Source organism: Chelonoidis abingdonii, chromosome 7, assembly GCF_003597395.2.
Source record: "Chelonoidis abingdonii isolate Lonesome George chromosome 7, CheloAbing_2.0, whole genome shotgun sequence".
In the NCBI taxonomy this organism is placed as follows: Eukaryota; Metazoa; Chordata; order Testudines; family Testudinidae; genus Chelonoidis; species Chelonoidis abingdonii.
Window position 1 is genome coordinate 55,753,130 of NC_133775.1, and position 25,741 is coordinate 55,778,870.

Genomic DNA, 25,741 nt, shown 5'->3' on the forward strand with positions numbered 1-25,741 from the left:
AAGAAATTAGTGTAGGGTGAGGAGAGGGAATTATCACTGAAATCTTTTGCTGGAGAAGTGATGTCAGGCAGAGTTGGCAGGTAAATCCAGCTCAGATACCATGGTCATGGGCACCCTGCTGACGGAGAAACTTACCTGTGTTTTCACATGGCTGTAGCAGGCTGGGCATTGTGTGCGCTCACAGTTGGGTCCCTCAAATCCTGGCTTGCAAACACAGCTCCCATCACTTCTGCACTTCAGGGGATCAGAACCTACCGAATTGCAGTTACAGGCTGTAGAGAAAGCAAAGGGTTGGAAGGAGCCACAAATCAATCAATACTGAGAACCAAAGAGCGTAAGGAAACACAGCAGCTCTTATAAAAACACGTCTGTCCTCACCAGAACATCCTCCCGTCTGCCTCTGCAGGGGTCTCACACTTCTGCTTCTGCACTGTTTTTCAAAGATGCACAACAACCTCCATCCTGACCGACCTCTCTGCCCAGTGCCCACATCCCATTCTGGGCTAAACAGAGACCAATGAACTCCACCCTACCCTGCTGCTTGAGTCACTGTTCCCCTGAATGCTGACTGGCTCCAAATATCTATAACTCCATATTGAAGGAGTTCAGGCCTGGTTTGTACACGCATGGGGAACCTCCAAGGAAAACCAGTGGTGCTAGAAGGAGCTGTGCTGGTTATTTATCTTTTGCCTCTGAATCACCATTGTGCTAACAAGGTACTGCTGGAACTCCCCCGTCCCCAGCCTTTTTTTTTTTATGAGACCTAATATGTGGAGTTCAGGCTCGTGGCCTAGCCATTATATTCCAGCTACCTAAAATTCTCCCCAGGGTTTCAGCTGGACACAGTATTATTGACTTGTCCTAAAATAATGTGTAATGTTGCTGATAATAATGTGTAATGTTGTTGTACAGAGCATGTGAAAAGCTGTCTGGGACCCCTTAAAATGAAAGGTGCTATGAAAGCACATCACGACCTTAGTACCAGGTTTGGGAGTCCATTCCCTGTCCAAATACACTGTCCAATTGCACTCACACAGGCACACACTCCAGCTTACACTCCTACCTTGACATTTCTCTTCTGGGTTGAGGGCTAAGGGGTTCCCAAAGAACCCGTCCCTGCACTGGTCACAGGAGAAGCCAGCCGTGTTGTAAAGGCATTTCAGGCATTCACCCGTCAGCCGGTCACAGTTCCCCACAGCACTGGGATTGACATTATTGTTACACTGGCAGGGCTGGCAGGGTCTCACATGGCCATTGTCGCCCAAGGGGTTTCCAAAATAGCCATCAGCACAGCGTTCACAGTTAGCACCTGGGGAGGGAGACACAAACAAGACAGAGGCCAGTTGCCCTCCAGAACTACAGGGTCCCGAAGCAGTGGCCAAACCCCATCTAACACTGCCCTCCTCCTCGCTGGCAGACACAGGCACTAAGCCCTGCTGGGCAATGAATTTCACAATCTCGGCTCTGTTCTCGGGGAGGAGAACTCACCCTCCTCGTATAGTTAAGAGAAGCGGATTTAGCTCCATTGTGCTTTTGACCCAAAACATCCCAGAAAGCAAGTCACCCTCCATCCTAGATGAGGGGTGAGAAGGGGATGGACAAACTCTCTCCAGGGATGGGAAGGAACCGTAGGCAGTGGTATCTTGAGAGGGAGACTGTTCTGACCAACAGGGGCACTGCGCTGGGACTGAGGAGATCTGGGATCTGCTCATGGCTCTGCCACTGCCCTGCTGTGTGACCTTGACCCAGGCACTTCATCTCACTGTGCCTCTTTCCCCCTAGCCTCGCCTTGTCTTTTCAATGTGAGCGCTCTAGGGGCAGGGTCTGTCTCTCACTGTGCATTTGTACAGCAGCTAGCACAACAGGATCCTGATCTTAGCTGGGGCCGCTCCGTGCTACTGGGAATACATAGAATAAAGACCAACAGAGAGGCAGAGTAGGGGACAGATCAGATAGCCAGGCTGTACAAACACAATCACACGGCAGCCATCACAACCCAACTCTGTACTAACCAGGGGCTAGGGAGAGATCTTAGGGCATTCTCTGAGAATACATGTAACAGTCAATGGAAAAGGACAGGGTAACTCTCTTAACACCCCCCTTTCCTATCCTGCTGTCCTGCAGGAGACTGGAAGGACCCTAGAAAGGAAACAAATCTCCAGATAAACCAGAGGGAGGCCATTACCAGTGACTCCCAGAGGGCAGTTATTGCAAATGACTTCCTTTCTCCCTGGCGCCATTGAGCAGCCCTGGCCATTTCTACAAGGGCACAGCTGGCAGCTCTGCAGATTCCAGGGGTCCCTGTAGAAACCAAATGGACAGTTGGCGTTGGGGTCCATGTTTTCATCTCCTGAATAACAGTCTCCTGGGAAAGACACAAAAAGATATCAACAGCCAGTGTAAATCTGGCCTATATTCTGGTGCAGGCCACGACAGCCTGGCACTACCATTACGCATGTAAGAAAAGATCCTTCCTCATAACCCCAGGCCACCTCTTACCACCTGCACTGTCCCATGTGAGTCAGCACCTGCCTGTAACTGAGCAGTGACCCCCCCAGCACAATTTTCCTCACAACCCAACACTACCACCTGCAGCCTGGCACCATTCATTATAACTTGGCAACCCCTCTGCAGCATGTGAGAGACTTGGCACCATTCCTCTCCTCCATAACTCAACACAGTCCTTTGTAACTTGGGGCAACATTCACTCTTCCAGTCAATAACAGGCTATCATGTTATGATGCTCCATATCTAAACAGCTAGCTCTCAGGGCTAAACATTCGGGCTATGTAAGTATAAGTCCAGCCTTTAGAACTGACTGTAACAATCAGAGTTCTGCACCTAGACAGAACACAAAGAGCTTCATGGAGCATAAGATATTCCTGATAAAGACATAGGCCTGTGTACCAGGCACTTGACACCACTGCCCAGAATCCAGCATTTTTTCCTGTTATGCAACATCTTGCCCATCACCCAGTTTTATCCTCTGCAACATTACGACAAAAGCTGATTGGGAGACTGGAATTTCCGTTCTGTTGGAATTTCTGACATTCCAAACTCGGCTTGCATTCTGAATTGGAATGAAGAGCCGCAATGTTAAAACTTCCCACAGAATAAAAATTCTGAAAAATTCAAATTCAGGACTGTTGAAATGCACCATTTCAACCAGGGAAAAACATGATGCTTTGATAAAGTAAAAAAGAGTCGGCTTTATGATTTCAATTGATTCCATGTGGGTTTTTATTTTAAAACATTACATATAGGTACATTGGATCTACTATTAAAATTAATGTTTTAATAGCATATAAAAGTCCAGACGAAACAGTTCAACATCAAAACGCAACAAAATTTTCCCTGTTGAAAGTTTAATCGAAATTGAGAGGTTCCCACCAAGCATTAAGATTTTGATAAAACTGCATTTTTCAATGCAAAACTGTCCTGTCTATATTTCTGGGAGTGGTTCGCCTGGTGGCATTCCTATCACCCAGCACCCTCACCTATAACCCTGGTACCTGGCATGCAGCGACACCTCCCTTCCCCCAGTTCTATCCACAGTGCACAGGCACCCCCGGCAGCACCCAGCAGTCCTTGGCTATGGTTATGGTTTTCCTTACCAGTGTCTGGATCGCAGTTTCCTCCCCCCTGGCAGTTACATAGCACGCAAGTGCTGAAAGGCCCAAGGTTGGAAGCATCTCTCTTGTACCCAGGAGCACAACGTTCACAGAACTGCCCCTGATACCCAGCAGGACACACACATCGTTCCACCCAGGGAGCTGGGGCTCCAGAGGTCAGCTGTGCAGAAACCAAGGTGACATTATCGATGTACCCAGTGCCTGATGGAGGAGACAACAGATTACATTTACAGCCAGCAGCTGCACCCTGAACTCCTCCCCTGGCCATGACAACGGGCATTCTAAAGACTGTGTCTGTATCAGAGACTAGCGGGTGTTTTCTGTGCAAACTGAACTCATTGCCAGACAATGTGTGCAGTGGTTATGCAAGAAACTCAGAGTGGAGGCTCTCTTGTTTCCAACTCTGCCACTGACTCATTGCATGGCCTTGGGCAAGTCACTTAACTGGTCTGTGCCTCAGTTTTCCCATCTGTAAGTGGCGTGCAAGATTTATCCACCTTGCAGGGGTGCTGTGAGGCTTAATACAGTGTTTTGAAGATGACAAGTGCTATGTGATGCTCTCCCCAGGTCCCAACCCTCCCCCACACTCACTGTATTCTCCATACGTGGCTCGGATCCAAAGGGCCGTCAGGTTGCCGAGTAACCTGCGATACTCAAAGTAACTCAGCTTGGGACTCCATCCACTGCGCGGGTGCTCGTCCAGTCTGCATATCGGAAGTGAAAGAAATTGAGAACGAGGAATAAAATTGAAGACTGTCTTGCTGTTGGCTCTCTCCAAACTCCCATTGGAACAGAAGGAACCGGGCGCCGATGATTAGCCCCTTGCAAAGCGTTACTGACATGGGACAAAGTCCAGCATGATGCCCTGATAGGGGGACACCTATGATTCCTCCTTATGCAGTCAACCCCACAGCACCTTGAGGCAAGAAGCAGGGTGAGCTGCAGTGGCAGGGAAAGCATCCAGCCCAAACTATGAACAGGAGTGTCACCCACACCACTGCAGATAGACCGACTCACTAGCACACTAGGAATCAACAACTCCAGCCTCTCTTGCTTATGGAAGGCCTCGAGTCCCACAGACTATGTGCCAGGCCTCCCAGCCTCCCCAGGGATGGATAGTCTCATGCACTGAGAACTGAACTGCAGCCTCCCCTGGTTGTGAAGGGTGCAACACACTAGAGCACAGGGAATCTACCTAGTTAGGGTGGGTCTGGCAGCTGGACTATCCAGAAACCTCAGTGATTATAGCACATCTTTGGGATTGGGTCACTAGGCAGCTGCTCTGCAGTCGCTGAGAGGTGAGAGCGCCCCAACACCCTCCTGTTTTACCTGAATGTATATGTCTTGCTGATCCCGCAGGGCAGCATCTTCCCATGAGGCAGGAGGGAGGCAGTTACTCGTAGGCCAGCTCCTTCCAGGACCACATCCCGGGGAGAAGGACGACGACCCCCTCGGTCCATGCGATAATCAAAGGACAGAGTCTGGCCGTAGCTCATCTGCTGGTTCCCAAGAAATCGGGCTGTGAAGGGACATAAGAGATCCAGAGGGAGAAGGTTAAAGGGTCAAATCCTCCCATTAGGAAGTCTTAATTCCTGGGGCTGGTCCCAGGCACATATCATGCATGGGGCTACCCAGGAGCCCACACTTCAGAAGGTCCCAGTATCCCATCTGCTGTGATGCCCACCACCAGCCTGAGTGATGAATCTGGGGATCTGGCATTTACCGACTCTCCAGTGGCAAGTCCAACCCCCCGCTGCTGCAACTCACTGTAGGCCCCAGTAAAGAGCATCCAAACTCCCTCATATTTGAAAAACACTCCTGCATCCCCCTTGCATTACTGCCTGCCCTCTCTCCATCAAATGTAATAGTCTCAAGTTGCAGTGGGGGAGGTTTAGGTTGGATATTAGGAAAAACTTTTTCACTAGGAGGGTGGTGAAGCACTGGAATGTGTTACCTAGGGAGGTGGTGGAATCTCCATCCTTAGAGGTTTTTAAGGTCAGGCTTGACAAAGCCCTGACTGGGATGATTTAGTTGGGGATTGGTCCTGCTTTGAGCAGGGGGTTGGACTAGATGACCTCCGGAGGTCCCTTCCAACCCTGATAGTCTATGATCCCCAGACCAGAAAGGGCTGTCTAGGTCCCACCCCTCTTCCTTCATGTCAGGCCCTGCTAGCTCACACGGTCCTGCCAGAGACAGGGAGAGCCAGTAGATGAACAGCAGGAAACCCACTCCTTCCGCAGTGCAACTGGCAAACTCCCTCTCAAAAACCAATATCTCCCACCACAGAGTCATGAAAAAGGGAAGCCTCTCTTTGTCAATCAGTATTAATTATCCAATCACAGCAACAGCAAGCCAGCAGGTGGCATGAGACTGAGCAAGTCTGTATTATTCTAGGGTGTTTTTCTAGCTAGATTTCCCGGGCGTGACAGGGTGCAAGCACAGCAGCATGAAGGAGAGGGGTCTGTGAGATCACGTCTGTGCTATGCACTGAGCGCAGCTTTGCAGAGCTCAGTTTCTTTATATGGCGCTTCCTCTTTTGGCTGCTTCCCTACACATGTCTCCCACATTCTGCACACTTCCATACCCGGCGCCAGGAAATAGGTGGGCTCTGATCGCCTGGCTGTAACAAACACATCCCGATGGCGGGGAGACCACTGGAGCTGTACAGGGGACCCATTCACATACACTCCTCTCCAGCCCTCAGCATCTAGAAGGGAAAATAAAACAGTCTGCAGCCATCAAAGCCAGGAAACAGAAGCAAAGCAAAGGCAGTCAGAAGGTCATTTGTAATCAATCATTTCTGCCCTGCACACTTCCACTCTCCATTGCCTCTCCCCAGGGCAGCAGTCTGGCCAACGCTACCCATTTCCTCACGCCGTACATTAGTGATCACCTTGACCACAGTCACCAGTCAAGTTCCTCGCACGCCAGCTGTCTCTGACTGGAGATATTCTTGCTCACAGCAGGGATCACGTGCCAAAGAGCAGGAAGATGGAATTAGATGGACTTGGCATTCTCAGACACAGCTTTCCATGATCTGCAAATCAGTCCATGAGTAAATGCTGTAAAGGGAAGCTTGAGTGGCTGGGAGGTCAGAACTGCTAGCCACGTGGTGCTCTGATGAGAGCGAAGGGGACACACAAATGAATTAGAAACTACTCCGAATAAACGGCTCCTGCTATTTAACAAATACACACCCCGCGACAGATCCTCAGCGGGTGTACGTCTGTGTAGTGTGCTGATTTCCCCAGCTGGGGATCTGGCCCGCTGATTTCTTTAAAAACAAACCACTGGCTGCGCTCCCCCCACAGCACAATGCATATCTGAGAGGTGACAATGGCAACCATGAGTAGAAAGCCAAATATCTTCATTTGTCTCAAGTGCTGCTCTCTATGCACTTAAGTAAAACACATGCACACAGAAGGAGGAAAAATTCATCATGCTTGCCATGGAATGAATGAAGATAGCTGGCTGGCTGGCAAGGAGGCTGAGTGATCACTGAGAACTGGTCACCGTGTGATAGGTTGGTCTAGCAGGATGATTTTCAATCTCTCCATCCCCACCAGGGAACATCATGTGAAAGGAAGATTCACACACACACCATAGAGCAGAAGATAACAGACCCACAGCCACTCAGCAGGCAGCGTACACAAAAGTGCAAACACTATTGGAAGGTAATGCAGTAATACAAACACGGGAACAGAGGGGGAGGTTTTACCTTGCTGGAACGTGGAAGTAATTTTATGGATGTTGTAATTTTCTGCACTAGCGCACATGGCCGAGTGGCCATAACAGAAGCACTGGGAACATCCCTCGGGGTTTCCTGCTTCCAGATGATAGTAGCCCTGCTTGCACCTGCCAAAAGAGAATGTATCAATCCACTGGGCTTTACGGGACATTTCACATCAGCACAGAACACCTGGTGTCACACACATTGTGTACCACCTCACCTGCTTGCGGGGTGAGCCTCCTTGTATACACCCATGAAACCCAACCAGCCCAAAGCACCCACTGACCACCTGAAGGCTGATGGCTCTAAGCGCAGCTGTCAGCACGTGTATCTGTCTCTGGGCAGAGGTTACAGCCAGAGGGTCACTCGCTGTCCTTTTGTGCTCAATAATGCCAGGAACAACTGAGCTGCAGAGAAGGTACTTCAAACTAGCCATGTGCAAGTTCTCTCACAGTCCTCCACCACAACCCCTCCCCCAGCACCAACCAGCCATTGTCCAAACAGCTACTGAAGAGCCACAAGCAGTTTCCTTTTCGAAGGCCCAACATCGGCCATATATTAAACAGCTCAAGAACCCCCATTAAGGACCAGAATTTCTAAAGCACATGCTGGGTGCTGAGCTCTTTGGCTCCACTTGTGGGTGCTTGCGAAAACTAGCCCCTGTGTAAAGGCTTCATAAACAAGTGTGATTCACCATCTCTGGGGCAGACTCCCCCGCCGGCCCTCTGCCCCTCTCTGTCCCACACAAGAGCAGCTTTAGAGCACAGCATGTGCCGGAGGAATGTACTGTAGCAGGTCTGGGGCGGATCTTGCTATGCAGCTTCACCTGCCTGGACATGGCTCTGCTCCAGAGGGCTGGGAGGAACAACAGCTCCCTGCTGGGTGTGTGATGGTGCAACTGGCTCTGAAGAACTCATCCAGAGGCACTTCTTGACTTAGGCTCTGCTGCTCAGTCAGTGCCCTGCTCCTGTTTGTGTCAGGTGATGCTATTGCCATGCCCCCAGGTTACTCTGTGATCTGGCACCCGGGCAGAGAGATGCTGGGTATCCTCACAAAGGGAAAGGCCAGTAGGAACCACACAAGGCTTTGGGCCCAGTGGCAGCCCCTTGAAAGCAAAAGGTCTGGCACTCCGTCTGAGGGCAAAGAGCATAGCCGGGCTCTGGGAAGCATGTGGGGTAACAGGCTTTGGGACTAGAAATCGCAGCCTGTGGAGGTGGCTCACACCTCCACACCCCCCGCCACCTCTGGGGCTGCAGTCTGTATTTGAAAGGGGACCATTAAAGCCTGCTCTGTAGAAGCAAAGGGCTCATGCACGTACCTGTCACATCGCTCTCCCGAGACACTTGCCTTGCAGACGCAGCGACCTGAAACACAATGTCCCGTGCTACCGGCTGGATCACAGTCACACTGAGCACTCCTGAGATGGAAAGAAAGCGTCCTGGATTGATTTCCAGTTCAGCTCAATCATCGCCACGGGCATATGTAAACAGCTCATTATACACAGCAAGTACATGGTCCAGCCTGGCTGGCCCACCAACAGTGGTACACGGTGATGTTTTAGAAACACAGGAATTGCCATACCGCAATGGTTCTCAGCCATGCCCCCTGTCTAGCGAGGACCCCCTCCTGCTTAATATAGACACAGCAGGCTGGTCGCTGCTCCTGATATTTGTTCACACCTCCAAATTGAGAACTCTCTCCACATTGGATTAGATCTGAGGTCAAGCACCCTGTCTCTGACAGTAGCCAGCACCAGACATGTGAGAGGAAGACGCAAGAAACCCCATAAGGATAATTCTGGATTAACCTGTCAATGGGGGCAGTTCCTTCCTAACTCCTGTCTCTTCAAGTCTGGGTTGTGCCTAGGATCATGAGCCATTGTGTCCCTGTTTTATTTATTTGCATGTGGTAGTGCCACAGTACTCTATTCAGGACTGGCACTCCATTATACTAAGTGATATGCGGCACACTGTAGGCAGGGTTTGTTTTGTTTTATTTATTTATTGTAACTGTTCATGTTCTCGTTGTGCAAATAAATAACTATACTTTTTTGAACACTTAAATTTATGGCTTCTGCAATATCATGTGGCAGAGAGTTCCACAGGTTAATTGTGCACTGTGTCCAAGCATCTCTTTCCATCAGCTTTGAATGTGTTGTCTTAGAGTTTCAGTACTCCAGATGAATCGGGATAAGAGTAGATAAGCAACCGCAGGACGTGAACCGCCAGAGTGTGTGAAGATATGGCGTGTTTCACCTCTGGGAGGGGGGACACGTTAGGGCATGAGCTCTGCATGGAGGTGCACTGGAGTGTTATTAACGAGCACTTCACTTTCTGTCCTCATGGCCACTTCTAGAATGGCAATGGCCACCGTGTTAGGAGTAAGGATCAGAGAGAGGCCTATGCTTCGTATCCCATCGCCAGGAAGGGGGAATGAAACTACATACCATGCTACCTGTGCACAGTGCCCATGAACTAACTGTCTGCAGTCACCACAGGCTCCACACAAAGCTTGCAAAGCTCTGGAGAGGACAGTCCAGCCTTTCTAGCTTGTATCAGGTACTTACGACACTTGTCCGCCTGCCTGGCACCCAGCCTCTGAAAAGGAATGGAACCCCAGCTGGCACCGGTCACACTTATCCCCCATCACACCGGGTTTGCAGCTGCACCGTCCATAGTTATCACACTGGAGGCCAAGAGAGCCTATGGGAAGAGGAGAAGCAGAGAATTCAACAGTCTCACCATTACTGTGTTGTCTCTGGTTATCTCAGGTTGAGAACACTCCTGAAGGAATTTAACACCCACTGAGGCCCTTAGGAAAAATATGAGGGGGAAAAAAAAAAATCTAATTTGGGACCAATCTCACTATTTATCATGTACTATTCCAGGGGTGGCCAAACTTATTGACCTTCCAAGCTGTATATGACAATCTTCAGACGTTCAAGAACTGAAGCACACTTGCTGGGGCTCAGGGCTTCAGCCTCACTCCTGCTGAAGCCCTGAGAACCCTCTCCTGGCTGGGCAGAAGCATCTACCCCACCACCACACAGCAAGGCAGAGGTTCTGAGCTCCCCCCCAGCCCCTAGTCTAGTAGATGGATAATGCGGGGTGGGAGGGGAGCATGGGGGCGCCGTGAGCCACACTTTTACTGTAAATGAGCTGCATGTGGCTCCCAAGCCACAGCTTGGCCACCCCTGTACTATTGTATAATCAGTTCCCCCATATTGGGGATATCCAAGGTAACTGGCTGAAGGCAGGTGCTTTCATTTTAATATCTCCATTGCCCCTGCTGCTAATTCCCTCCAGGAGCAGAGCCTTGCAAATCTGCAGCTATCCATAGACCACGTCTGTGGATCGTGGATGGATGCAGATCCAAATGTTATATCTAAAGCCCTGCAAATCTGCGGCTATCTGCTTTATATCCACAGACCATTCTTGTGGATTACGGATTGGATGCTGTTGTATCCACGCAGAGCTCTACCCATGAGGTCACAGTGTGTGCGTGTGATATCAGTTCTTGCTGTGGAAATTGTTATGACACCCCACGCAAAAGATTATGACTTCAGGCAAAGAATAGAAAGTGGTGGGAGCTGGTGGACTCTTAAGGGACAAAGCTCCTCTTGTCCTACAATAACCTCAGCGACACCACACACCACCAGGTAATCCCAGAATTGTTTCATCTGAGTCAGATCACAAACTGATGTAAATTGATGTAATTCCATTGACTTCAATGCAGTTGCACCAATTTTATATCAGTTGAGGCTCTGGACCAGAATTGTTCCCCACGCTTGCGCATATGACATCAAGTCATACCATCTTCCTGAACTGGCTGTCTCTATTCCCAGCTAACCTCCTGTCCTGCCTGCCTGAGCGACAGGGAGACAGACTACAGTAGAGAACAGATTTGCATTCACACTGCCATATTCACAGTGTGCTCTCATGCACTGGTTTCCTTCCATTCCTGTTAGAATACAGTACTTGGGAGCAATCGAAAGAGAAGTAGATATTTTCAGTCCTAGAATTTAAACCAACCGACAAACAGAAGAAAACCTCTGTGCATTTCTATTCAGTGTTAATGAATGGTTCTAGAGACTACTTGATTTCTGTGTTTGTGGACAACGGACGTGTGCAGAGCTTCACTGACATGTACAGCGCATCTGTAGCATTTAAGAAATGCAGGTATTTTCTGCGCACAGATGATTGGCTATTACCACCAGAACTAGACAAGCAACAGACATCTCTGCCATATAATCACTGCAACAAGGAGAACGCCTCTGCTGGGATTCCCTCCAGGACATCAAAGCCATTAAGCCCATCTTTTGTCACAAGAATGAGCTGCCATGGGTCAGTGCACTATAAACAGCATCGAGGGCATTTACGCTGTGTGTGGTTCATCCATTATTTCCTCTTTTAAAGTGGCAGTGCTGGGGAGAGGTAGCAGGCTACAACTTTAGTGACTGAAGTCTTCTATTTATCCACAGAACAGGTACAGCAGCCTGGTGAGCGTCTATACATTGCCACCCACCCCCAGACATGGTACTTCACACTTGGGAACAGAACTATGCTTACACCTCTATGGTGCAGTCAATCCTCAGCCTCTCGTGAGAACGCCAATTACGTCAAAATGTGGGGCAGCTGTGGACCTGGCTCAAGGTTCACTGAGGTCCAGGGCTTTGGCTAAGATCCTTTGTGATGTGGATACCTGTCCTCTGGGATCTGGACAAAGGCCAGCAAATGCATTTCATACAGACCTCTGAACAGCAATCAGATGGTCTCACCTTTTGATCACCCTCAACCTGCTAAGTTCAAACCTTTAACAGAGTGGGAACAGGTTCCACTCCTAGTGGACTGGCAGGCTGAGAGCAAGCATGACAGTTAAAAGCGGACATGAAGGAAATATTTCGGTGGTAGGCTGTGTTTAAGAACCGGCAGCTGTTCGGAGCTGCTCAGAGGTTTGGAATACTCAAAGCAGCTGTCCAGCAGAGATGGAATACTGCGCAGAGTGCATAAGTGGTGCATGCAATGACAAATGCAATTTAGCACATGGGTCTGCATCCGCTACTCCTGCCACTCATAGGATATGCCCGTGCTTCCTGACAGTCTTGGCTTTAGGGTATACCACTCACTAAAAATGACAAGAGCCTTTAACATAGTGCAGATGGTAAAGAGAAGAGGGGATGGTGAAGCCAAAAGCTCCGGTCTCACTCTGTTAAGCAGCCTGCTATCTTGTGTGCTCCTTGAATGCCAGGCCTGTCCTGGAGCCAAACCCCAAAGCTTTCCATCAGATCTATGTTCTCAATGAAATTTCTAAAGGGTGATGAACTTCCATGACTCACTGAGTAGCAACCTAACCCCAGGCTATGTGGTTTTTTTGCAAAGGTTAAGCGCCTTGTAAGGCTGAGCTGCTCTCACTAAATCTTTCTTTCTCCATCTGCAATCTCTTAATCCATGGCAGAGGTTTAGATTCCAATTCAGGTTTTAGCCACAAAGTTCAGTCAACCCAGCCTGAAGCAAACAATGAATTAGTGCCTTCTAAGCCATCACATTGTGATGGCAGCCCAGCTAAGGCTGCAGCATGGGTTCTTCTGAACCCTCACCACAAATTTCTCTAGATCTGTTGGACCTGAACAGGCAAGAGCTCATATTCATTCGCCGGACTTGAACAGGCTGGCCTAGATGTGCTCAGATGAACTAATTTAGAACATTTGCTATCCGTGACCCATGCCCGCAGAACTCCTCACGCTGGCCTCCAGGGTTATAATATCATATTATTAAAACGTTACAAAAGGAAGGCACTGCAGGGAGGGCAGCCATTGCAAGACACAGCTTGCTGCAGTAGGTGAGACCCACTCCTTCCCCCTCTCCCTCCCTCTGGAAAGGGTTGGCGAGGAAGTTGTTAGTGCAGTGACACTGTACACAACCTAAGGGAGGATTTCAGCAGCATGAGGTGCCTTGGAGCACTGCCGTGCTGATGACAATGGGGACTCCGGCAGCGTGACCATCCCGGCAGCGTCTGGCCGCACAGAGCTTTTCAAGGGCCAGGGGCAAAATCTGAAATTGAGCCACTACACCCTGCGCTCACCCTGCAGCAGCAGCTCCTGTCACACGGGTGTTGCATCCTGTCACACAGGGGTGCAGCACCACTCAGGTTTGGCCTCGCGGCCCCTAAGTCATGACATTACAATGGAGGGGCAGCAGGCCAAATTTGAGGGAGGGGCTTTGCGACCTGACATGCAGAGTCGCAGCATCACTCACATGTGGCCCGGCCACGCTCCAAACCTAAATGGCGCTGCATCCCCGTATGCTAGGTCTCAGTGCCATTCAGTTTGGGGGCCCTCTCAAAAGGGTGCCCAGGGCAAACTGTCCTTTCTTCCCACAACCCAGCCAGCACTCACCATAACAGATAGAGTTTGGAAGAGACATGGCTAAGGAGCCATTCAATTTAATTCACCAGAATCAGGCAAGAATTATTTTAATTGGCAATTCATAGCAGCTCCAAGACAGCTGTTGGATTGGATCACTTCTAGCCCAGGCCCCCTCCCTAGGGGCAATCCCTTCCCCCTTCTGAAGTGCCCCCCACCTCCTCCTGTATCCCCATCTAGCTGCTCAGGTACCTCTGGGATTGCAGTTACAGGGCAAACAGCTTTCTCCATCCCGCTGGCGATAGAACTCCTCCTTGCACCTCTCGCACTGAATGCCATCTGTGTTGTCAATGCAGTTGAGGCAACGGTACCCATTTCCTGTTTCTCGAAGCAGGTCCCTGTCAAAGATGCACTGACTGGACTTCCCATTGCAGTCACAGACTGAAAGAGCAGAGGACATGGCCACAGTTAAACAGAGGGACCCGAGTAGCTTTTACACACAAGGGGTCAGGTTTGGAGGTTAAGTTTTCATGTGCAAACATCGTGCTGGTAAAGAGCCCCATGTGGCTTACGAGCTCAGGTTTGGCCACCCCTGGTTTATGCCAATTAGTGTGAGGTATGTTGGGTTCTTTTGGTGATTTGGACTCTCGAGAACCACCATAAGTTTTCTTAAGAAAGCAAAATCATGAGACTCGATTTTGTAGGAGGCTGAAGTCTGTTAGTCACTTCTGAGAGTCTGACACCACAGCAGCACTCACAGTACAGAGGGCTGTTGGGCTGGGATCGCAACAAATTTAAAAGAAATATTATCCCCTTAGCCCGCCCTTCAGTTTGGCTGTATTTGAACACCATCAATCACACACGCAGCCATATTCTGAGCCTCTGTGAATTGGAGACGCTCCTTGTAGATCAGTGGGGCGATGCAGGTTTATACCAGCTGAGACTGTGTCCCATTGTCCAGACTTCCTGAGAGAGCAAAAGGGACAGGTATTTAGGGCAAAGGGAAAACGAATCTCATCTAATTGATCTAATTTCGTGTGTCTATACAAAGGGTGGGGGGAGCATCACCATTTACAATGAAACAAAGGGGAAAATGGCAGAAATACGTCCAGCACAAGGTCCTCTGCAATAGAAAGTAACAGGTCGTGTTTGTTCAGTGCTTTACGTGGGGTGAAGGCTCAGAAATAAGGAACCAAACCAAAGGGGAAAGAGGCCACACAGAACGCAGTGCGCTGCACAGACAAACACCCGCCGAGCTGGGAATCTGTCACCATGCAGTGATGATGTCACTCTACAACTATCCCCAGGCCCACCAAACAGGAAGAGTCTGGATAAGCTCTTCCAAACATGCTGAGAATCCAGGGCAGCAGCTGGCACTGCGTCTGTTAGGGACTCAGGGACGCCCGCAGGCCAACTGCTTCACGAGGCTGCACTGCCCCTTGGAACAGCTTGCGAACCTATTGCAGCCACTGGCCAGGGCTGGCTGCTGCAGGGGGAGCACTGGGTGCAACAGGAAACTGGGCTGAGACGAGGGCATAGCTGGCCTGCTTGTCCAAGTGTGCTGATTAACAGGGAGAGACGTCACCCAATAAGGACAACTGGGAAGAATGGTGTGTTCAGAAATTGTTCCCTGCACTCACACGCCCATCAGCATCCAAACACTCCTGTGATTGGAGATTAGCAGTAGGAATCCTGGGAGCCCCTGGCAGCAGCAGCTGTACTTTTGCCCCAGCTGGCTGCCAGCGCACTCCGCCAGGTTCAGACACGACCGGAATTCCAAACACCTGAGACAGCCGCACACATCAGCTAAACCCCGGGCCTGCTAGCACTGCCAAACCAACCAGAGCTGATCTCACCCTCTCCACCACACAGCAGCCCGCTGCTCCCTGATGATTGTACTCAGCAGCATCTCACTGCTGAGACCTGCCTCCATCCTGCCAGACTCACCTCCTCCTTGCTTCAACTCAGCCACTGACTCCGTGTGGAACCCAACTCAATATGCAACAGTACATGGGCCACGGTGGGAGCGAGGGGGACAGCTGCAGCCTGGGGAACCCCAGTGCTGCTATGTCCCCAGCCAGAGATGCTGCAGCATTGGAGATAGCAGATATCCCCCCATTTATGTATCAAATGTGGTAATTGTTGGCAAATACTCCATATCATTAATGTAATGGTTGCAACTAGTTTTCTGGCATTTTCACATGCAAAACCCCTTCAAGCAAAGAAATCTCTTCAGCCAGGGATAAAGAGCCAGATCCTGTGATCTGCAGAGCACCTCCTACCCCACTGCAGTCTTTGAAGCGAGGACACTGACATCACTTGCAACGTGTCTGTAACTGTATGCTCTCTCATGTGTAATTTTTTGTTTCCCTTCACACTGTCCCTGCCTGCCTCGTTTCTCCATGACTTCTTCAAAACAAGATTCCAGAGCTCAGAAAGGTTTCTTACTAAGCTGTCTTGCAAATCTGTGCTCACTGTCAGAGCCACACATACCTGCCACCCCCTACATGTTCCCCACTTCCACATGCAGATGGATGTGACAGCCTCTCTCTGGGCCTGTGAATAACTTGCACCACCTTGTAGTCTTGAACACTCATCTCCCCCAGACACAAAAACCTGCAGGATGCACTGAGTCAGGCTATAGGCATTTAGTAATAACATTTGAGCATCACTCCTGTACAGAATGACACAAGGTCCCTCCCTCATTCTCTGGCTGGCTAGCGGTAATAAACCTTTTGCCAATATAAGCTGCATCCACACGAAGAGAGCTTTGCTGGTACAAAATATCAGTATCGTTATACCAGCAGATCCTGCCAAGTGTAGACCTGGCTTTCCTCTAAAGAACAGATCTTCAGAGAATGGATTGTCTGAATAGCCTACCAGGGATGCTGCTTGAGAACTTCTCTATTGCTGTGTAAGCAAGCTCTGAAGGAGCTCTTCCCTGACTGCTAGCCATGAGCTGGGGAGAAAAGGCTTTAGGACCAGACTGTATGTATATGAACACACCTACTCCACCTACGTATACAGCAGACAGAGCATATGTGTTGCCCAAGCGATCAGTTTTGGCTGCTGTTGGGTTACAAATCACTTTAGTAAGACATATAGACACGCTTTCCTTAACCTGTATATTAGACGATTTTAACATCAGCTTTAATAAAAAAAAATTGAATGCAGGGGTAATGAAATGTTGTTACCCTTATTGTATGAGTAAAGGACAGCAGAACTGTACTTAGCCTGTGCAGACTGAGTGGGTCACCCTCAACTGAACTGAACTCACTAACAGGTGCTTTGGTGGAGAGTGAGGGGGTGGGGACAGCTGTTCCTGCCTGGAAGTGTGGGTTCTGCCTAAGACTCCTGGGTGCCATTTAACCTACCCTCTCCCCTGTTTAAAGACAGAGCTAATTAGGCTCCATTGAGAGTCTTTTGTTTTGTGAAGCGATCACTAGAGCTGAAATCACCAGTAATCAGGTCTAAGTGCTGCTTAGATCTGCTGTGGGACAGCCTTTCTGCAGGTGAGACTGTTCAGCCTGCACTAGCAGTGACGTGAGGTACCCACACTGAGAGCTGAAATCACTGGGAACTGGGTGCAACCTCAAGAGACCGACTTGCAGAGGTCACAGTAGAGAAGCAGGTGACAGCACAGGGCCATTGGTGATGGAGCAGATGATGGTGCCGTGGAGTGAATGGTGGCACAACAAATGTCAGCAGCAGAGTAGACAATGGTGCAGCAGTGACACAGCGTGAACTGTGAGCCAGCTGCGAGGGCAGCGGCAGGGAAGGCATTGCTCGACATGCCTTCCTCTCCGGATGGGAGGTGAACTCACACGAACGCATCTCTGAATGCTGGGTCTCTGCTGCCCAAGGACAGCAACTGGGAGTGGGAGGCACTGGAGGGAGAGGGAAGTGGCATCTTAAAGGTAAGAGACATTAGTTTGTTGGATTTTTACACCGCAAGGTGAGAAACAAAGGCAAAGGCAAAGGACACTGCCCAGTGTACTCTGGGGCGGGAGTTTTGTTCATGGTCAGATGTGTTTGAATCATGGTTGTGGTATTTCCCTAAATTAATGCCAGGTTCCTTTCCCCTTTGTAGTAAAAGTTTTCTCTGCCCTACACAGACTCAGTGCTCGCAAGAGGGGAAGCGTAGCCTCTTAGAGGTGCCAAAGGGTGGTGGTTAATTTTCCCAGATTACTGGGTGGGGACTCGAGCCAGTTCTGTGTTGTATTGTTAAGAGGCACCCTGGATATTGAACTCAGCCCTTGTTGTTGCTGACTTCACGTGGCAGAAGGGTTACAACTGAAGAGAATTACATTGTTCTCTTCAAGGCACCAGAATTGCTTTCACGTACCTGGCACACCCAGGCATGTCTAGACACAGATCACTTTTCAGTACCACAATTTTTTAAAAGAGAAACTCAGCTGTAGGGCCAAAGTCCCCTTTAAGAGGCAGTTGAAAGGACAGGGTCCGTGGGCTCCTTAGCAACTACAGGTGACATTTGGTCAGTGGGAGGACAAAGATGCTGTCAAAAGAACAGACAAGGGCTGAGAAAAGAGACAGGAAGAGAGGAGCAATTTAGCAAAAGTTTAGAGCGTGGGGAAGATGTGGGGAACGGGATGCAGACTGCTCTAGGTCACTGGCTCAAAATCATCCCCATCTGCAAACTGTTTGGATATTGTAACATCTCGGCTTCTAGCATCCAAGCATCTACGTTAGAAAAACCCTGCTAATCACTGGGCACCTTGTATCAAGGAGGCCAAGGACTGAATGGGCCATTGGGGTGAGCTGCTCTTGTAGAGATTGTTCCTGCTAGGGAAGTCTGACCTGCTGCACCTCATCTAGACCAAAAAGTTGGGTTTCCCAGGCTGCTAATCCAGCATCTTCTACCAGCGCTAACCTCACTTTATAGATGGAGACAAAATGCAGGAGGGTGAAGGAAAAGGGAGATGCTGGAAAGAGAAACCAGGGAAAGTCTCCTAAGACAAACAAGAGAGAGGGAGACAGAGAGAAGCTTGTGAACAGAACAAAGAAGAAATCTCTTGCTTCGGGAAGGAGAGACACTGATCGGGGGAATTCCAGAGCAAGCAGAAATCTGGTGCATAGAGCGAGGACGGGTAACATATTGCAGCCCTCGTCCACTTCCCTTGAGTGCTAACATCTGCCTCAAGACACAGAGCCATCCATGCTGCAGAAGGGGATAGCCTCTGCCCTCCTGCTGGCAGTGCTCACTCCCCATTGCCACCTGGTGGTTGTGTTCCCCAGCCCCAGGATGGGCAGCATGCAAGGGAAAGGCTCCTAGGAACCTGCTTGCCTCCAGCACAGCTGCAGGGAGCAGAGCTAACTGTCCCTGGGTATTTTAGCACTCAGATTTTTGCTTAGGAATTAGATGCATTGTCCCCTTCCTTTAACAATGTTGTTCACGTTTGTGATCCACCGTGCTGCTGGGCTAGCCCTTTGCTCCCTCCCCCTAGCCATACAGTGCCCAGGGCCCTTCCAAACACACACACGTGTCCTCGCCCAGGCACCATTAACGTGCATGGCAGACAAACACATTCACATACTCTACCAGGGCTGCTAACATAATGAAATATGCCGTCCAAGTTAGGTCCACTCCAGTAACATTCTCTACTTGCAATCCTGCCACTGGCAGACTGGTCCATTCCAGAGCCACAGAAGTGGTTCCTTGAGCCAGATTTTTCTCAAAAGGTTTCCATTCTCATCTGACTCCCTTGTGTGGTTCACTGTGGCCAGCTTAATGCTGTCTGATCATGTGGACACAGCATCCAAGAAGTTTTTGCATATCCCAGAAGTTTGGCCAGGTTGTTAAACTGGTGTCAGCGCATCCTATGGGGGATAAGAGCAGGGCACATTTTCACATCTTGCCTTCACATGGCGTATGCTGAGGACTACATCTATAGCCTTGGCCCAGGGCAACAGATTGGGCTCATGCATTATTAAGCTGAAGTGGTGTCCCATACTGGACTGCGTGTTTGTTCCTATTGCTGGACCCTCCCCAGGAGCCTCTGCCCAGGACAGCTAAAGCAGATTAAATTTAAAAAAAACCCTAAACTGTCTGGGTCAATAATACGATGCTGTGTTTGTGGGCTGAGGGAAAAAGGGGATTTACAGTGGAAAGCTTTTTCCTATCTGGTGCTGAGAGGCCCTACCTTGGGAAAACTGAATTCTCCAGCTGTTCAGAAAAGGTGAGGCCTGCAGATAGAACAGCTGGGATTCTTTAATGCTGTGCCAAGATGGAGGGGTCCTGAGTATGTGCCCAGCAAAACCTCATTCTCAAAGCATTCCCGACACCATAAAGGGAGAAACTCTCGCCTGCTTTTCTGATCATGACTCCAGCTTCTGGAGGGCGGGAGCAGGAGACGGGCAAGCCCTGGGCTCTCTGCAATGTTGTACTCTTAAATTCATGTATAAAGAAGGGTGTGTCTATACGCTGTATAGGAATGCTATAGTGGCACAGTGAAGTTTTTCCACTGCTGTAGTAAACCCACCTCTCCAAGAGGCAGTAGCTAGGGTTTCAGAAGAATTCTGCTGTCGACCTTGCAGCATCTACCCTGGGGCTTAGGTCAGCTCAATTACAACACACAGGGTGTGGAATTTTTCACAGACCTGAGCAATGTCGTTGAGCAGACCTAACTATTTTCCTTATTTTCCTCTAAGGCTAGCCCTTAGAGGAAAATAGAGCTGGTCCTGAATCTGTGCAACTCACATTTCAGCGGTAGCGAGGAATGAGGCTGGCAACGTTACAGACCAAACCAGCACGCGAAGAGTCTCTTCAGCACCTGGGAACCAACACATTTACATGTAATAAATCTTCCATGAGAACCATAACCTCTCCCCTTTCCGTGTAAGGTCCCATGGAGATGACTGAATCCACCGGCAATCTTCTTTTCCTATTTGTTTATTCTAGGAGATGAATAAAACCAGCAGACGGTCAGTTCAGTGAAGCTAGAATTCACCTCTGGACTGCCACCTCCATAACAGACTCTTCACTGGATTATGCCTGTTCTAGGCGAATGACTCCGCAGTCCACAAAGTTCTGTGCCGTCAAACATGCGCATGGGTCACTGAAAGTCTGCCAAAGCCTGGAATTCTTCCTCTTCGCCACAGAGCTGACAGGGAGCCCAAAGTGGGTCCCAAAAATGGGGAAAAAGGTTAATTTCTCCCCTGAAGTCTCAGCCGTGTTGATCACTCATCAAGCAGGGGAGAACAGAAAATCTTGCTTGCCTCCATGTACTGACCACATCTTGCGTCAGTCAGCAGCAGCAGTGTCACCAGTCCGCCTCTACCCACAGGAAGTCAGAGTCGTGGCTTGGCAATACTATTTATTTAATTGTAATGAGCTAAACCGTAACTCATGTCACGGCCCTGCACTCAGCTTTAGGCACTGTGGCATTGCTATGCTGAGAGAGACTGAGGGCTGCTTGAAGCACAAACCGCTTTGAGACTGGGTGTGAATGCACCCTACAATTAGCATAACTGTCAGGATGAGTTAAGGGGAAGCCCCTCCCTCCCCCAAGAGAAAAGAGGATTGTGAACCCACCCAGGAGTTCTGGACTGAGGGTATGTGTGCACTGCAATTAGACACCTGCTGCTAGCCCCTGCCAGCTGACTTAGGCTAAGGGGCCGTTTAATTGTGATGTAGATGTTTGGGCTCAGGCTGCAGCATGAGCGGTGGGACTCTCCCACCTCACAGGATCCTACAGCCGAGGTTCCAATCCAAGCCCAAACGTCTACACCTCAGTTAAACAGCCCCTTACCAAAGCTCCACGAGCCCAAGTCAGCTGGCACTGGCCAGCCACAGGTGTCTGATTGCAGTGTAGACAGACTCTGAGAAGACAGGGCGCTTTAAGGGAAGGGCCCATGTGCAAGTGTGTGTAAAAAAGACAAGCCAGAGACAGAGAGGCTCAGAGGAGGAAGAAAACCAAACAGGAGCCCATGAGCACAGCGTGACTCAGGAAAAAGCGAGAGAGTGCTTTTGGGTCAGGTCCTGGCTAAAGCGGCTTGGGATTGTAAACTAGGAAACTGCTCCTTTTGTTCCTAGTTCCTCCTGCGTTCGGAGAAGTGGGCTTTGTACATTCCTTGCAAATGAATAAAACTGTACCAAAGACGATCCCAGACTCCATCAATTTCTACTTCCAAATGGAACGTGCCCAGGGCTTCAAACTTTGATCAGTATTTCTCCCCTACGTGCTCTCCTGGGCTCTGCAATTCCCACATTGAATGTGTTTTGCGTCAGTGCTTCCTGGCAGGAGCAGAGCAGTGGAGTGTGATGTTGCAGGATGATGCCTTCTCTGACCTGACCCTGCTTTTCCTATGCACATCTGGGCTGGACAAACACAAAGACAGAGCTGGGGAGACATGGCAGAGATGTCCCTCTTGTCTGGTTTCCAAGTGGCACACAGTATTGGTCCAAGTGGTCGAGCCAGTGGAGCTTCCCAGGCCTCTGCCAGGCAAAGGCCTGAGTTTGAGATCTCTAAGCCAGCCTGAAGTATGAGCCCTGGGAACCTGGCAGGGTCTGTACATCCCAGAGGAGAGTGCAGAGGAATCCCTGTCAGGTGGAAAGGAGAAGACCAGGGGTGGCTGTCTTTGCTGGTCAGCGAGCCCTAAACACCCACCAATTTGTTCCTACAGTTAAACATCACAAGTGGAAGCACTAGGGAGACCAGCCCATGGCATGTGCCAGCTGCACAGAGCTGTGTATTTCTCAGGGCCCCAGCCCAGCATGCCACCTACTCCACCCCATCACAGCAAGATGAACCTGTGGGCTGAACCCCTGTCAGCTAGCACTCAAATCCAACCCATTCCTCCAGCCCCAGAAACACACACAGGTATCCAGCACTCATTCAGTCTCCCTTCCAGCTGCCAAAGCCTCCCTCGCCCCTGAATAATGAGAGCACCTACAATCCATGTGCCAGACTCTCCTCACTTGAAGGGGACAACAAACACTGCTGAGCCCCATGCATCTGACTCCACCAGGGTCCTGATACATCCAGGGATGTTTCTCCCACCAGAGATGCTTGAGAACCAGCCTTTAACAGACACAAAGCACAGCTAACCTAGATCTCCCTTTCTGGCACCAATACCTGCAAGGGTACAGGCAAACATCACTGTTCAAACCCACAGCCAACCGAAAAAGAGACACACCCCACAAGTGACAGACAGCTCGCACCATCACATATAATGGCACATGGAAAAAATTGTTTTATGCTAGTGCGCAGCCTTCCTTGCCCATATCATTATAAACAATGCCATGCTCACAACCACGCATGCACTCATTGAATGACACGCTGCCTACATCAGGAAACTTTCAGTGTCATACACCTGTCTGTACCACAGCATGCACATATATTACAACGGGTTTTGCTGCGCAGTTTGAAAAACCAGCTTCTGATCTTCTGTAACTAAATGAGATTTCATATTTCGCTAATCTGATTTAAATAGTTCCATTGTAAACAAAAGTGTATTAATTGCACTGACATGGCTGGTTAGTGAGTGCAGGAGAGAGTAGCAACAATATTTAAACTGAGCTATTTTTGATTAACTGATTCAGGAAGTTTGTAATAGATTAATCCTGCTCAGTAAGAGCCTGTCAATAATTTGCCATTGGTTGTCACTTTATACCAAGTGCAATAATAAGTTCAAAGTCCACATAAGCTGATTGTCTGACTACAGGGATTCATTTACTGCAGGACAAGGGACGAGAAACTATGATGGTTTATTAAGAGATTTCATTTCAGATATAATTATATTTGTTTTAAGGATCTGATTAGTGCTGCACCTTACATAAATCAAATCTGTTTTTACAAAGCAAGATTGTTTTCAATACTTCTTCCTTTACTTTTTCTACCATCTCTTGGTGTGTTTACATTAAAAATAATTGAAATTATAGACCCTACTTCCAAGCCACTAAAAATTAAAACGTATTAAACTCTTAGCACAAATACATTTAGGCAAATATGAAGTATACACAGCAGCACACCTTTATCAATGTAGTCACAGATGCTGCCCTCAAACTGATAGTGTTAAGCAAGTATCTATAAAAAACAAAAAACTTAGTGGCATGTCATTACTTACAACACACATTCAAGTCAGTCACAAACACACATATACAATGATGTGACACTGTCATGAGTTATGATACATAGTAGCAGCAATAGCCATAAGATCAGACCAGCTGTGAAGACCCTATTACTGTCAATACACACTCTGTAACCATACATGCAAATACAATGCAATGTAGCAAAACATACTATATAGCAGGGGTCGGCAACCCTTCAGAAGTGCTGTGCTGAGTCTTCATTTATTCACTCTAATTTAAGATGTCGCACACCAGTAATACATTTTAATGTTTTTAGAAGGTCTCTTTCTATAAGTCTATAATATATAACTGAACTATTGCTGTAAGTAAAGTAAATAAAGTTTTTAAAATGTTTAAGAAGCTTCATTTAAAATTAAATTAAAATGCAGAACCCCCCAGACTGGTGGCCAGGACCCGGGCGCTGTGAGTGCCACTGAAAATCAGCTCGCATGCCGCCTTTGGCATGCGTGCCATAAGTTGCCTACCCCTGCAGTACAGGCTAGGTGTCACACTGTCATACAGCCACACATATAAATAGTTGCACTGTCACAGTATTGGTCACTATCACCTGTCCAAACATGTATAGATATATAACCAACACCATCATACAGAGTATCTCGTAACATATAAACACACTGGTTGTGTGCTTCACAACACATAACTGTACATGTGTTCACCTGCAAGCTGCAAACACTGCATGTGCAGACCTGGTCTGACACAAAACATTTTGAAAGGCAAACCTTCACAAGATCTGAATTCTGTCAGTGTTACTAAGCCAAAAAGGCTCTCTTTTTCCAGTTCATGCATTGGCTTAGCAGCATACACTTTGGGCTACTAAAAGTGCTGTATTAACACAATACAGCATAATGTAATTAGCATGTTCAGACCCAAATCCCTCTAAAATAGAGATCCTTTAAAGAAAGTAGTTGCATGCCAGTAAGTTATTTAAAGAGGGTCCCAGAATAATCTGGGCTACCAATGGTCCTGATGAATCAATGCAGCATTCCTGTGATGTTTAAATTCTGAGGAAATCCAGATAATAGTATCAAGTGTTTATTTCCAACCAAAACTTTACCACTCCCATCCACAAGTGTCTCTCCAAATCTCAGGAGGGGAGTGAGATCTCACAGCTCAGTGCCGTCTCACCTAGGGGCTCTGTAGCCGTTAAGGTCATTTGAAGTACCCTTCACCCAGTGCAGAATTTAAAACAAAAAAAATTGTACATGGAATCAGTTTTCTAAAGTGAAGCAGGAAGATCTAATCACGTAAGACTCACCTTCTCTTCTGTTGGTACTGATGGCTGCAGGCAGGAAGAGAGAGACACAGAAGCAACTCAGGGTTAGCAGCCAGTGCAAAGTCATTTCTGGGAATCCAGGCATGAATACACAATACACCAGTGCAGAGCAGGGAGCTTGCAGCTGGCTTTCCAATGTGCTTCGCTTTCTCTTCTCAGGTGGTTTTATCAGCTCTTGTACCTGAGTCACTCCTGACGCAGGAAGAAAGCATGTGCCTCAGTCAGACTTACTTGGTGAATAAGGAGAGCCCAGCCCATATGAAGCAGACACACCTAAACCTCAGATCTCCTTACCAGCTCTCTGGGCTGTCCTACACCAACCAAAACAGCAGCACAAACCCAGACAGGAGGGAGGCCTGGAGGGATAGAAAGGCACATCAGCCGTGTAAGCTTCCTCCCAGTCAGTGCCAAGGATTTAGTAATAAGTTTCTTCTCCTCAGCAGAAGCCCCTCAAAATTAAATAAAAGCCGCTGCAGATGCTATGAATCCTTCATTGTACCCAAGCCTGCCACTGAAATCAAGGGGGCCCGGTCTCAGTCACTCTCTCTTCCTTCGTGCTCTCTGTGAATTGATCACCACTACCTGTATTACAGTCGTGTCTAGAGGGCCCAGTCAAGATCAGGGTCCCATTGTG

At 48.8% G+C, this 25,741-nt stretch overlaps 1 protein-coding gene across 1 annotated transcript in view; it reads right to left on the minus strand.

The window, feature by feature from the left end:
- Positions 1-25,294, minus strand: part of LAMC2 (laminin subunit gamma 2) — a 35,902-nt gene extending 10,608 nt beyond the window's left edge. Inside the window, exons 1-12 of the mRNA XM_032779469.2 lie at positions 25,090-25,294; positions 13,976-14,164; positions 9,929-10,064; positions 8,681-8,779; positions 7,351-7,487; positions 6,217-6,339; positions 4,962-5,151; positions 4,224-4,336; positions 3,615-3,833; positions 2,186-2,365; positions 1,064-1,309; positions 136-272 (exon numbers count right to left, since the gene is read on the minus strand). Of these exons, the coding sequence (XP_032635360.1) occupies positions 136-272; positions 1,064-1,309; positions 2,186-2,365; positions 3,615-3,833; positions 4,224-4,336; positions 4,962-5,151; positions 6,217-6,339; positions 7,351-7,487; positions 8,681-8,779; positions 9,929-10,064; positions 13,976-14,164; positions 25,090-25,192 (1,872 nt within the window). The 5' untranslated portion in view covers positions 25,193-25,294. The remainder of the gene's footprint in view (positions 1-135; positions 273-1,063; positions 1,310-2,185; positions 2,366-3,614; positions 3,834-4,223; positions 4,337-4,961; positions 5,152-6,216; positions 6,340-7,350; positions 7,488-8,680; positions 8,780-9,928; positions 10,065-13,975; positions 14,165-25,089) is intronic.
- Positions 25,295-25,741: the final 447 nt, after the last annotated feature.